This window comes from Nymphalis io, chromosome 26 (genome assembly GCF_905147045.1).
Source record: "Nymphalis io chromosome 26, ilAglIoxx1.1, whole genome shotgun sequence".
NCBI classification, from domain to species: Eukaryota; Metazoa; Arthropoda; class Insecta; order Lepidoptera; family Nymphalidae; genus Nymphalis; species Nymphalis io.
Genome location: NC_065913.1, coordinates 3,539,399 through 3,554,992, shown reverse-complemented (window position 1 = coordinate 3,554,992; position 15,594 = coordinate 3,539,399). Strand labels below are relative to the sequence as shown.

The 15,594-nt window shown below is 33.2% G+C and overlaps 1 protein-coding gene across 9 annotated transcripts in view; it reads right to left on the bottom strand.

Annotated features, from left to right (window-relative positions):
• The window catches only part of LOC126778454 (calpain-A), an 80,433-nt gene that overhangs the window by 12,832 nt on the left and 52,007 nt on the right, over nt 1–15,594 (bottom strand). For 5 of the 9 annotated variants that reach the window (XM_050502005.1, XM_050502010.1, XM_050502012.1 and 2 more), the window contains 5 exons: nt 13,383–13,583; nt 10,619–10,746; nt 10,166–10,287; nt 9,857–9,930; nt 6,409–7,017 (listed from right to left, as the gene is read on the bottom strand). In XM_050502005.1, coding sequence (XP_050357962.1) covers nt 6,935–7,017; nt 9,857–9,930; nt 10,166–10,287; nt 10,619–10,746; nt 13,383–13,583 — 608 coding nt within the window. In that variant the 3' untranslated portion in view covers nt 6,409–6,934. Of the gene's footprint in view, nt 1–6,408; nt 7,018–7,709; nt 7,786–9,856; nt 9,931–10,165; nt 10,288–10,618; nt 10,747–13,382; nt 13,584–15,594 lie in introns of those variants that run through there. The other 4 variants (XM_050502007.1, XM_050502013.1, XM_050502008.1 and 1 more) reach the window with 4 other exon arrangements.

Below are 15,594 nucleotides of genomic sequence, written 5' to 3'. Positions count from 1 at the left end.
TCGTCTGGTACCACCTACTCATCAGATTTTCTACCGCTAAAAAGCAGTACTTGGTATTGTTGTGTTCCGGTTTGAAGGGTGAGTGAGCCAGTGTAATTACAGGCACAAGGGACATAACATCTTAGTTCCCAAGGTTGGTGGCGCATTGATGATGTTAGCTATGGTTAACATTTTTTACAATGCCAATGTCTATGGGCGTTGGTGACCACTTACCATCAGGTGGCCCATATGCTCGTTCGCCTTAGTATTCTATAAAAAAAAAGAGACAGAAAGAGATTTATTTAACACGACTGCACTGTAAGTGTAAGACGACACTGATTAGACTGACTTCAAATTCTAAATATTTTTCTTCCTTTTGCCGGCACATTGGAAGGGCGAACGCTTTCCTTATCTTTTGTATGTGTGCGTGAGTGTGGGAGTTTCGAGATTTGAGTTGTGTACGTACGGTCAACGATATAATCTCAATTATATACATATGTAAATATCATTTAAACTATTAGACTATTACTTTATCAAGTTATTAATATTTAAATTAAAGTAGACTGTTTTGATTGTTTGAAACATTTAAAGTAATTTTTTGATGTTTAATTTATTATTAAAGTATATAACACATGCAACATGACACAATATATTATGTACAAACTTTTTTAAACAGGAACATACTTAGATAATCAATCAATCGCTATCAACATTTGTACAGGCATTGTTATCTAAACTCACAGGACAAATGCATAATTGACTGATGGACCACTGTTATTTGTTTGTTTGTCCTAGTCCTTAAATTCTTGTTTTCAATTGTGATCTGCTGTGGCATTTAAATATATTTCTTACTCTACCCGAAATGCAGTAGCTATTTGGATTATTTTTGAAATATATTAGAACGCCTAATTTTATACAATTCTTTTTTGTTTTTGTTATAATGATAAGACATTTGCTTGGTGTTTTTCTTATAAGATTGCTTATACTCTAAGAATCTGACCACTATGGGTCTAGTTTCTTATTACTAAAAAGTGCGAGTGGTCGCAGCAACAACTTACCTTAGGTCGAAGCCATGTCAGCGGCACCTCCGGTCTTTTCTTGTAGTACAAACTGCGATCTGACGCTAAGAACTCCGGATCTTCGAATAGTCTGCCATCAGCCAAACACCGAGACCTAATTTCTTTAAAGTCTTGGTACGAAGCAGGGCCAAATGCAGATGGACGAGTTTCACCGAGCTACAAATATTAACATCTATAATTGTTGTTTTATGGATATTTTAGGCATAAAGGTAATATAATTCAATAACTAAATTTAAAAAAACGTTTTTTTGCAAGAATTTATGCGTCAATGTGATATACTTTCTTTTTGATTAACTATTAATTAAAAGTATTTTTATTGCGTTTGCGTTACATTATATATACATACATAGACGTATTTATTTAACAATAAACAAATAAACAACTAAATAACAATTAAATGATGGCACTACCAAAAGCACGAAAGTTATGATTTTGTAATTTAATTTGATGATTAAGAATTGACGAACCCAGAATAGTCGCTCGCCTGTGGGCATGAACATTTGACTTCTATTATAATTTTCTGGTAGTTTTAGCTTATGAACTTTACTTTGCACTACTAAATGTGTTTCTTTTAATGGCGATTTTACTTCGCCTATTTTCGTTTCACGTATCGCAACCGCAATGGATGGTAATTTTTTTTTTTTTAGACGACGTGCTTTGCTACGAACGTTTTCTCTTTCTACACCAGATTCTTCACCTAGTTTGGCTTCAGCATTATTAATATCAGTGATCAATTTTGAAGAAAATTCCTTATTGTGTCCTGAATCACTAGTCATCTGTATTTCAGCGTTTGTCGATATATGTCGAGACTCTGGTGGTACTATGTTCACAGATTTTTCTTGCTCTGTATTCTCGATTGCTTGACTTGGAAAAACAGTTGTTGTTTTGACATCTTCTTTTTCCAGTTTAACAAAATCGGCTTTAGTCACATTTATCATTTCGTTGTTTTAAATAGACGTAGGTACTGTTTGTTTTTGCTTTTAATTATATTGAGTCCTAAGTTTACTCTTGGAATAAACTTATGATCCAGGATTTTTACGCACGCACTTGGTTTTTAGATATTTAACGATAACACATATAAATTTCATAGTTAAAGATATTTGGTAAAATGGATTGATCATTCGCAACAAAATAATAAAATTGACTGACAAAATAATGGTCGATAACTCTTTTTAAATGAAAATTGTAAAGATATAGGTACTATACGCTGACAAGACGTTCATCGGTTCTCGGATCCCGCCGAACTACAAGCTTGTCAACTACTGCATCCATTAATTTAAATATTATCAATTTACGCCTAAATTTCCTATTGTTTTAATTATTTCTTAATGTTTGGTTATAACTATTGACTTTGTAATTAGAAGTAAGATAATCATTAAGTAATAGTTAGGTATGTATTTTTCATTTGTTTTTAATTAATTACAAGTGAGCTACGATAATTACTTTAATTTTGAATATATAAGCAAATCTAAAGAAATCAATACGGAACTTGTTCGTATTCAGCCAGATTACGTTAATTTTTTAAAATGTTACCTATAAGATAAAATTGTCCTCCAGGCCGATTTCGGCCACGGTACCCATTCTCAAGAGAGTTAAGCCAACTTCGCAGGAGATATTATAGTGCATAAGCGTGTGCGCAAACACAGGTGTACTCTCTCCCTAGCTCTCAGATAAAAATAAAACTGGATTTTTTTTTTTTTACAGAATTATACATATTTTACTGGCTTATTTGTATTTATCGTCGTGTCATGAATTGTTTTGTGTGTCAAAGACAGTAATAAATAAACAATTTAATGTATTATTTACGATTTGATTATTTATCGCTATTCTTGTACATATTGTTCTCATTATTTGCTATTCATTAACAGGATTATTAATTGCGTGTATTCAATTTTGTTTATCACTGCATATTATCAAACAAAGTTTCCAGCGCTCTTTCTGTTTGAAGGCGATAATCTCAAAAACTACTAATATATGGATATCCATATGGTTTTCACCAATGGTCAATCATGATTCAGTGATTCACGTTCGTTCATTGAAGTTAGCTGAAAGATGACGATAATTGGAGATGTCGGAAAAAATAATGCTGATTGGGAGATTTACTAGCGTTTGCTGCGTAAATCAATAGTGACCGTATGCATTACGATATAAGCCTTTTGTCTCTTATTCTACCCGTGCGATGCTGGAACGAGTATTTCGTTATTTTTTTATTTAGTCCACAAAACTGACTACAATTATACAATCAACAATGGCATACAATAATACATTTAACTGAAAATATTAACAATTGAGTCTTCTCGATGTGGACATTGCATGCTTATATGAGGGCTAAAAAGCAAAAAAAAATACTTTAGCTAGTAACTACAGCGTAACATTAGAACAAACATAAGAAAACTTATAAAAACTATCACCTATAAAATAAAAATAAATAACTAAAAATCAAAACAGAATTAAACTAAACTAAAAAGTAAGTAAATAATATAAAAATAGAACTAAAAATTACCCCATTTGGGTAGACATTTTCTTTTTAATGGCCCTGAAATTATCGTTATGGATATCTATAGTATCTCTAAAACAGTTAGCAAAAGATTCAGCAAAAGCATTCTATAGAGCGGACCATGCTGACCAAGATTGCTTCTTGTATGAGGCAAACAAAACGTCTTGCGATTCTGTAAGCGGCTACCGTCACGAGGCACTGCGAAACTTAAACGCTCGAGCAGTTCAGGTGCATCAATTATGCCATTTATTAACTTAGACAAAAAATCACATCTGCAACCCTTCGACGCCCCTTGAGTGACCTCATATTATAATGAGTAAGACGAATTCGTATGAAAACAGCTGACTACATCTAAAGTCCATGTACGATAGGTGGTACAGAAATCGTTTCTGGATTCGCTCTATTTTGTCGGAGTGAACTTGGTATCCTGGACTCCAAACAATGCTACAATACTCAAGGATACTACGTACAATACTATTAAACACAAGAATTGACAAATTATGGTCCTTAAATATTTTCATTTGCCTAAAAACTAGACCGGATATATTAGATGCCTTAGATGTAATATGCTCAATATGTTGTCGAAAGCTTAAAGCAGAATCTATGATAACACCCAGATCTCTAATACTAGAAACTTCTTTTAAGGTCATATTGTTAATTTAATAGCCACAGTAAATCGGCGACTTCTTCCTAGTAAATTTTATGTAAAAACATTTTTCAATATTCAAAGATTTTTTTGTGCACCACGAATGAGCAGTATCAATGTCATGTTGTAAAGCTTCGACATCGGCTTGGCTTTCAATGGTTCTGTAAATTTTCAAGTCATCTGCAAACATCTTGAATTTAGATTTTATATCAAATGCCAAATCATTTATAAAAATTAAGAAGAAGAAAGTTATAAATAAATTAAGTTATAAATAAAGATAACTCATATAATAAGAGGAGTTGCATTTCTACTCAGATTTATACAATTATTTGGTTTCGTTTTCTGTTTGAAATGTCAGGAAAGGTTTTTGCCTTTTCCCTAAATCACTTTTTTCGTTTGTACCATAATGTTTTGAAATTAAAAGTAATATATATTCTGTCATTTAAGCTACAGAAAGATAGGGATATACAGACTAAAGGGAAGCCCCTGAACTAAAACTATTGTATTTTATTTTTATGATATAGCTATCAAATGAAAGGGTTCGATGAGTACATACATAATACTAGGCTCACTAAGCTAATCTTTATTTTTTAAATTAAAATATTTCAATTAGAATAAAAGCGTGTGAAACACTCTTTTTTTATGTAACCGTTTTTTTACGTTCATTTCTTTCAGTTTATATTATGTGTATTTTGAGATTACCTCATAGCTATTGAAATTAATAGCATACTGAAAATTCCCCACCAAATGTATGCTTGGTATTCTGGGGTTCGAATCCACGACTAGGCTGGTCTGTATTGTGTTCGGCCAGCCTGTGCATTATGGGGTCGTCTCTATTATAGATTCTAAGGTTATAGTCCAGATTCTACATAGTAATTGCAAATTGTGCCAGGTTCACCAGTCTCTCAGCCACGTTTTCACTATCGAAGTAAAATACGAATTACTCCGTTTAAACTAGAGAATTATTAATTTCAAGAATAAACAAAAATATCGTGAAACACAATTTAACGTGTCATTCTATCGGTGAACAAATGAATTGTTGTTTTTTTATCTACAATATAATAATCATGTCCTCCAGACCGATTTCTTCGGTCTTCGGCGGCCAATCTGAAGAGAGATTAGCCAACTGCGCAGGAGATATTATAGTGCACAAGTGTGTGCGCAAACACAAGTGCACTCTGTATTCCGTAACTAAGAAAATCCCAATAACTTTTTACTGGCCCGACCTGGGAATTGAACCCAGGACCTCCGGGTCTGCGGCCTTACATCACTAGACCAACGAGGCAGTTATCTACAATACACTTCCAATTTTAAAATAACATTATTTTAATTTCAATGCCAATTTTCAGTGAACAAAGACAGATTTATTGCTTCGATTAATCATATTAGTTTTCGAATATATTTAGTAGGAATTTTGCTTTTATATATTGCTTATTACGACAGCACATTTTATATATTATCAATTAAGCGTAAAATGATTGTTGTAAGTGACTTTTTAATTAATTTCGAATTAAAGTTACATTATTATATCTCTAATTGTATAATTATTACAGCCAAAAATTAATTATTTTTAAAGTGAAGGAATCTTTATTCCCTAAACAATATTAATCGGCGTAGAAGCTTTTGTTCTATGACAAGCATTAGAGTGAAACTTTTTTTTTATAGAGTAGGAAGGCGGACGAGCATATGGACCACCTGATGGTAAGTGGTCACCAAACGCCCTTAGACATTAGCATTGTAAGAAATGTTAAACATCGCTTACATAGCTAATGCACCACCAACCTTTGGAACTAAGATTTTATGTCCCTTGTGCCTGTAATTACATTGGCTCACTTACTATTCAAACCGGAACACAACAATATCAAGTATTGCTGTTTTGAGGTAGAATATCTGATGGTGGGTGGTACCTACCCAGACGAGCTTGCACAAAGCCCTACCACCTACACTTTATAGTTTTATCGATTATCTTGGAATGGAATATAGCTGTTGCGAATGGAGTGAGTCAAAGTACAATTCCAAGTAACTAAGTTTATATTTAAAAAAATATATATGTCGAAGGTAGTATTCGTTCCAACAGCTTTTACAATTTCTACTCCAGGGGAAGAGGGCGTAGACAAATATCATAGACAATTAAAATTACGTCATTGATATTATTAATTTTAATACTCATAAAATTGTTTAAAATAATAATAAAAAACAGTTCCAGGAAATATAATATATTTATTCAGATCTCATATTGGGATAAACATTACAAATAGAAGTAAAAAAGTTGTCATATAAATAACTTGCAAAACAAATGCATGCCGAGTCAACATAGTGCTCATACAACATAAATATATTGGATTCTTTGATAAATAAACATTATTCATACTCTGTGTATTACAAACATATTCTTATATAAGTTTCTCGCTTTATCGCACAGTAACTATATATATCTATTGCAAGACTAATTTCTGACTAAAATTGGAATGGAATATCGGTGGATACAAAAATACTGCTATTTTATTTACTTACATATGTATACTCTTCATTTAGTTATATTAGGTCGAATTATGAAATTACATGGAAATTATATGAAATGCCAAAGACAAAAAAAATATACCCGTAATTGAGATATTAGACAAACACCGAAATTATTAATGATAATTTGTGACATTACAACATTTAAATGATTTGGCAAATTAAGTGCAATTTTAGATCTTAGATTAAATATAATAAGGCATGTTTTCATATCTAGGAGTAAACTGTGCGATTCAGCCATTCGTCGAGGGAGAACGTGGCGTAGTCACCCCCTGAAGACCTCCCCTTAAAGGTTTCTGAAAAATAAAACTGAAATTATTAAATAATATTATACTTGAGGCGGTTTTTGAAGTTAGTAAGCATATTAGTGCGAATCAGAGCTGTCTGTGAGGCATTTTATTTCATTAACAAGTAATTCATGAACTTGAAAGATTTATTATAATATATACACACCCACAAATAACTCGTTAAATTTTGTATTTATTATCTGCGAACAGTTTTGTAACAATAAAAAACCATTAAAGATATACATGTAATAAATAGTATACTAAAAATAAACTATTTTAATAACAGCCGCAAATAATAATCGGTTACAAATATAGGATTGAAGGTATCACTGATAAGCGCCATCTAGCGCGTAAACTCGTAATTATGATTTAAAAATTCTAAAAATCGCAACCTCGAGGCCCGTACCTTGACTGGCCTAGGCCAGCCAGGAGGACCGAACTACTGACATTGTTAATTTTTTATGATATTTAATAAAAATCTGTGCTCCTTCAAGCCTTTGTGTGTGTGCTTGTATAAGACACGTGTGTGTTCAATACTATTTGTAATGTAATATAAACAAACTAATACACTGTTGGGCAAAGGGCTCTCATGTTTATGTGTCTTTAATGAAACAATATAACGAAAGATAATTATTAAGATATGAGGTTTGTTTACACTACACAAATAGTACTGATGTGGTCCACATATATATATGTAATACTTATGTCCGGGCGTCCGTCTGTTCGCTCACGGGTTCTGCAGTTCGCGCTCGAGATTCTCAAGCGGTTCGTTGTTTGCTGTTTTATTATAACATAAAATTTAAAACTAAATCTATTTACCAATAAAATACATATTTATATAATGCTATTGAAATTATAGTATTAAAAATATTACATATTATTATAATATTTAATTCATCTTATATTAATAGTACTAATAGGCATGATGACTGATTTTGAAATAACCTTCTATAATGTTGGTATACGTCTACTATTACTGAAAATAATCTTATTTCAGTAATAAACTAACTGTTTACGCAAATAATTGCATTTTCATTTACCTATTTTGAATTTCGCTCGAAAACACTCGCAGGTGTCATGGCGCCTGCACGTGACGTCACGTCTCAGTGAACGACAGTAAACGTTATATTGCGTCTATACTCAACGAAGAAAGGCAGAAAATATTGCGTATTTCCTTTAATTGTTAAAAATGATTCCAAAGTTTATAAGTGGTGTGCGGTCTCTGTGTAAAAATACATTCGAATGCCAACCAGATCGAAGAACAATCTACAGAAGCGGAACGACCGTATATAAGTAAGAAACGAAAGATGATGGTTCTTGAAGAATGTGAAAAGCAATTAAAAGAAATTACAGAACATTTTGAAGAAATTGCAAATTGAGGCAGAGGTTTATAAAGATTAATTATATATTTATGATATATTTAGATTTATAGAAGTATTCGTAAATAGGTAAATTCACAAATTCAGTACTAGTGGAGCTAAATGAAATATTGTCTTAAAAGTTCTTACTGGTAAAAATATTAGGGCTCTTCATATGCGAGTAATACTATATAGTTAACAGAAAAAAAACCTATGATAACACTAAAGATAAATAAAAATGTACTTACAAGGAAGTTTTCACATTTCGAAATTCAGATAAGCATGGTCTTTATTTGATGAAACAAACTCTCCTAACATCAACAAATTCCTGGGGAAATTAGAGGAATTTGCCTTAACAAAACCTTGTTCCATCATTATAGATCTTGGATGATTTATTTTCTTCAAAAAACGCGAATAACCAACGACTCAACTAATTAAATGATGCAAAATTAATTTTGAAACGCGCAAAGACAACAACTGTTCAAGAGAAACGGTTATAGATACTGAGGCGTGACGTCATTCTCTCTGATTGATGTTTCAAATAAAATGGCCGATTGCAGAATTTTATATTTATATTTTACTAAAAATCTTATTGATCTCAATGTGTATATTAAAATTGGATCGTTTTTTAGAATCCTTTTAAAATAATTTCTTCTTTAAAATAATTTATTTTTTAATTATTTAATACGGTCATCATGCCTACTGAAAAGATCTTGCAAAAGCTTTCAAAAGGTACTTCTAATCCATATTGTATCAAACTAAATATTTTCTACTACTGCTTTAAATATTAATAATGACGTCTTTAATTTATTTTTAACATATAAAACATGTTTCTATTATATGTATGTATATTTGTACGTATATATGTACATATGAATAATACTATTTTACGTATAATGCAATTATAATAACCATTTCATTTTTATTTAAAATACTCAGACAGACTGGCATTTGGGCCATTTAATGGTAAGTGGCCACTGTAGTATATAAGTACCATTGCTTAGATCGCCGAAGCGCCACCAAACTTGGGAACTACAATGTTACGTCAATTGTGCCTTTAATTAAAATTGTTCACTGTCCAAAATAAATGGTTCACTGTCCAAAATAAATGGTTCACTGTCCAAAAAAAATGGTTCACTGTCCAAAACAAACAAAACATTACTAAGTATTGCCGTTTGTCGGTTGAATATTTGATGAGTGGGTGGTACATACCGAGACAGACTTGAACAAAGCCGTCCCACCAAGTAAAAACTTTTTGGAAAATTACTGTTTTGAGATGTATTCGGTTACAAAATGTACTTATTCGTTTTTTTCGATGATGTAATGTAACAATCTTTGAATTTCCTACTGTTTGAGGGTAACACTTGGGAGGTAATTCGACCATAATGCTTCAATTGCATTTAACTATGTGAAGTGATGTACGCTACGCTACAGTATTATATAATGCTACTAAATTAAAAAGCAAGTATTTAATGAGATGTATCACTCACCGATCATGGTTTTCAATCGCACAGCGCACATTATGAAGTCGTCGAACTGTATGTAACCGTCGCTTGAACTGTATCTGTGTATATACAAATTGTTTATTTAAAACGGTAACTACTAACGACATCATCTATAAATATTGTTGAGCGGTACTAGTTAAGTAATGTTGTCCTCTCCTTTCGAATGTCCAATCAATGATGACAGAAAGAGAGGTATCAGTTTTAAAATAAACATTCACGGCGCCGCGACCCTCGCTGTCGTACAGGCGGAACACTAAATAGTACATTCAGTGTGACTGTCAGTACGTGTGTTACCTGTGTGCGAGCACGTTGAGCACGTGCGCGTTGACCGTGTACCCGGCCGAGTGCAGCGCGTCGCGCAAGTGCTGCTGCGGGACGGCGCCGCGACCCTCGCTGTCGTACAGCCGGAACACCGCCTGGACACCACATACCACCCGTATTACATCATTACTTCCGTTATACGAAAACTTATTGAGTAGTCACCGAAGATTTACTTGGAGACTATGTAATACATTGCCTTGCATAACTTTGAACAATCAAAACAATTTTACAAACAATCTTTTAATATTCGAACTTATTTTGCCAACTGTACAATTTAAGAAGCTATCATTTTCAAATTCGTTTCTCAAATATATAGATTATTATCAAAACTAGGATTAAAAAAAATATTAATACTTTGTAATGTAAAATAAACTAGACTAATATAACCTATCACCATAAGGCATTTTTTTTTAATTATTTTCTCACCCGCCACTGTCTAAGATCAATCCAGAGAGATTTAAACTCTTCGAAGCCGAGACCGCCGGAGTTGTCCTTATCCAGCATCGCGATCATGCTCCTGCAGACGTCCTTGGAGAAACCTCCACCTTGCAGTTCTGCAATATGCAATACATTACATACCTATCTTCAAATTAAATACACAATTTGGAGACGAAATTCGATAAGACGTTTTCTTTTATGATTTGTTTTCATGGTATTGGCGCTAAATTATTTTACATTTAACACTTACAAGTTTAAAGATTAAAAAAATCAATATTATGTCGATGAATGAATGATTTTGTTCAACTCGTATGCATTCCTATAAAAATTCTCAGATTGAGTGAAAACTTTGCACAGTTGTTTAAATTGAAAGTACTGTATTGTATATCATTAATTTATGTATATAAAAGAACTTTTTTTTTTTTTATAGAATAGGAAGGCGGACGAGCATATGGGCCACCTGATGGTAAGTGGTCACCAAACGCTCTTAGACATTGGCATTATAAGTAATGTCAACCATCGCTTATATAGCCAATGCGCCACCAACCTTGGGAACTAAGATTTTATGTCCCTTGTGCCTGTAATTACACTGGCTCACTCACCCTTCAAACCGGAACACAACAATATCAAGTATTGTTGTTTTGCGGTAGAATATCTGATGAGTGGGTGGTACCTACCCAGACGAGCTTGCACAAAGCCCTACCACCAGTAAAACTTAACTAAACTTAACTGAACTACTAAGCCTTGCCGGTTCCTCTTAGAATTTACACTCGGAACCAGCGGTTGTTTTGATTCAAAAGTATATAATACTTAATTGTAACAATAGAACAAACTTATATACAAATTGATTATATTACATCAATATTATGAGTAAAATGAATATTAATGTTAAAAAAAATACTCGATTTTCTCATACAATTTTGAATTATTTAAGAGCGATGGTAGGAAAAAGGTCAAGGTCAAATTTCATTTCACGTTTCTTCGCGTAACGTTTTATAATTAAACGTTCCTGATGATAAAATGGCGTTACATATTCGTCTTTTTATAATTTATTTCACATTGATTTGATTTACAAAGTGAAGATCAAATTAAATGTATTCTTGTCTTATTTGGAGATAATATATATTTTTTTATATTTTGTATTTGGCTGTTTTTTTTTTTTTTTTTTTTTTTTTTATAGAATAGGAAGGCGGACGAGCATATGGGCCACCTGATGGTAAGTGGTCACCAACGCTCTTAGACATTGGCATTGTAAGAAATGTCAACCATCGCTTACATATCCAATGCGCCACCAACCTTGGGAACTAAGATTTTATGTCCCTTGTGCCTGTAATTACACTGGCTCACTCACCCTTCAAACCGGAACACAACAATATCAAGTATTGCTGTTTTGCGGTAGAATATCTGATGAGTGGGTGGTACCTACCCAGACGAGCTTGCACAAAGCCCTACCACCAGTAGTAGGCTGTTCGATTATGTCGTTTTGAAATCGCCTTAATGTTAAACTACGCGTAAGTTACAGGGAAAAACACATGCCAGAGTTTATAACAATAAACATATATATGTGTATTGTAATATTAATGATCTAGAATGTTGAAATCAATATTTTTTTAAATACCATTTTTTGTTATAGAAAACTCTTATTTAATTTACGTCTCATTTATAATAACAATTTTATGGAAATGGAGGTGACTTATAAATAGTGACTGCGAAATTAATTACCGATAAACTTTAAAATGCCCATTTTTGAGTGCCAATTGAACGTGCCGACAAAAGCCCAGGATAATATAAATATTATCAACGTGATTTGATAATACTTACATTAAAGTGTTAGTAGCGTAAGCATAAACATAAATGCTTGGTAACCAATATTGGTAACAAACACCAAGCTTGGTTCCAAGCAAAACAAATATAAAATAATGCCTTGGTATACCAAAATAGGGATATATGAAAAGCATTATCTTATTACATTAAATAAATGTTGCTGCTCTGAAAAAAAAATACATAAAAAAATAAAACTTTATTTCAAACAAAAATAGACATTTTAATAACGCCTCCATTTCAATAAAAAAAATATTTTTAAGGTATGTGCATGCAACGTCGTCTGGTCCCCCTGTAACATTAAAATAATATTAAAACATATAATCAATCGTAAATGAAATACAAATAGTATTTTAAACTATAATCCAATATAAGGAGTAAGCGATTTCTTAATAATTATTCTGTGTTATGCACTATAAATAAGTTGGTATAACAACTTTGCCAACATTTGAAACGCCATTTTTTAAACGAATCAATGATAAACACCATAGATTATATTCAAAATCTCGACCAATGAAATCGCGTCAATCAAATGTCAAAGTTCTTAATTTGTCTATACTTCTCCTGTGGTTACAATAGTCTATAAAAGGATGTTTTTTGTTATTTAACCAACTTAAAAAAGAGGAAGTTCTCAATTTATCTGTATATATATTTTTATGAATATAACTTTTTTTTGTAAAATCGATTGGTCCCATCTCAATATCTTTGATATTTGACATTGTTAAGTTACTATTTGAAGCAAACATTCAATCAAATATTGGTCAGCCAATAAATGTTGATATAACCAGAATGTTACTATACATATAAATAATCACACTTGGCTAGCAAGAGATACGTAATACGTCCATTGATTATGGTGAAACTTGACATGGTAACAGTTAAGCTGCGGTCACACCGTGCGACTAATTTAGTATACAGGAGCACTCGTTACCTTGCGGCTGCGGCTGGGTGAGAAGGACCTGCTCCTGAGGCTGCGCAACCTGTTGAAGGTCGACGCCGAACTCCTTGCAGATGGGCGTGCAGAGAGCACAGAGCAGCAGCTCCAGACAGTTCTGCTCCGCGGGGGGCGAGACCGCCGCCCCCCCGCGCGCCCCCCCGCCGTCGTACGCCACCCCGTGGCGCATGGCCAGCTCTGTATCCACTCACATACGATTAGCGACGAGTACTTCCCAGGACATTTCTTATTTCGGGATGAGTCGAGATTGAATAATAATAATAATAATAATATCCTGGGACATTATTCACTCACGGCCATCTGATCCCAAATTAACCAGAGCTTGTACTATGAAAACCGGACAACTTATATACTACATATACTACTTTTATTTTGTAAATACATACTTATATAGAAAATTACACCCAGACTCAGGACAAACAGACATGTTCATGCACACAAATGTCTGTCCTGGGTGGGAATCGAACCCACAACCTTCGGCGAGTATCTACCAACCACGCCAACCGGCTCGTCATTGGTCGTCATTCCGAATCCATATTGATTTGCTTATTTCACGATTTCAGGAGGTATATACTTTTATAGGGTTAATAAAAATCCTAAGGAGTTCTATATATAATATCAATATACCTTCAGATTGAAGAATTAAACTTCACCCTCTTTCGCTTTCGGTTAGCAACAATACAGCAATAAGCTATTTTATTATATAGCATGAATAAATTGTACATAATCATATACAATATAAATACATATTAAAGATTATAACTTTACGCAATATAATACAAGACAAAATAAAAACAATTTCTTAAGGCTATAAAATACATTAACATAATCTAACAAATTATATATAATACTTATTATATTATAACAGAAAGCATATTAATAGAAAATCAAACAAAATTTAACATTTTTTTAAATAATTCCCATTATGAGCCAAACGGGATTTTTTTATTGTATTCAATAACCAGCGCCCACTGGGTGAGCGAGAAGGGAGATCGCTGTAGGCGCTTGTAGCAAGGGGTGTGAGAATGACAAAAACAATTTCCAGGATAAAAAAAATTGTATGGAAATGTGGTTTTTATCTAAGATTATAAATGCAAAAGTAACTTATGTTAGGCTTTCACGACTATAAGACTTTTTTTTACAGAATAGGAAGGCGGACGAGCATATGGGCCACCTGATGGTAAGTTGTCACCAACGCCCATAGACAATGGCATTGTAAGAAATGTTAACCATAGCTTACATCACCAATGCGCCACCAACCTTGTGAACAAAGATGTTATGTCCCTTGTGCCTGTAATTACATTGGCTCACTCACCCTTCAAACCGGAACACAACAATACCAAGTACTGCTTTTTAGCGGTAGAAAATCTGATGAGTAGGTGGTACCAGACGAGCTTGCACAAAGCTCTACCACCATTACACTACACACTGAACCGATTTCGATGAAATTTGATATGAAGCAAGCTTGATCCCCGAGGAAGGAGATGAGATACTTTTTTATAAATACCCCTTAGCTTAAAATGCGGGCTAAGCCGCGGCCGAAGAAAATAAATTTATGTGAAGTGAAAGCGTCGACCAAAGGGCGCTGAAAGAAAACTCGCTCTACCCTGATCAAGAGCAAGGACACTGTGAAAAACAATAGAAAATTTATACTTAATTCAAAAAAAGATAGATTTCGATTATATTTAGTCAAAGTGAAAAATCTTTATTCAATACAGAAGCGTTACACTTGCTTATCGATTGTTAAAAATCTACCACCGGTTCGGAAATTAACACTTCAGACTTGAAAAAAATCCGCAGTGGAAACTTAGGAAGATTTTTTTAATCTCATATTTTACAATCATAGGTAGTATACCTATACTAAATACTGCTGTTTGGTGGTAGAATATCTGATGATTAGCTGTTACCTCTACTTTTTAAAAACCTTATTAACTGTCAAAAATCTTTGAAAAAAAATCCTGAAACACCTGAGGCACGAGGAGAAACGGTAAACGGTGAACTCAGCGGGAATTTTCTTGTACTGGGAAAAATTCATAGGTAGTACAACTATACTAAATACTGCTGTTTGGTCTTTAAAAAACCTTATTAACTGTCAAAAATCTTCCAGATTCTGAAAGAAACATCTGAGACACGAGGAGAAACGGTAAACGGTGAATTTTCATCGGGAAATTTTCTTTTCGAAACATGA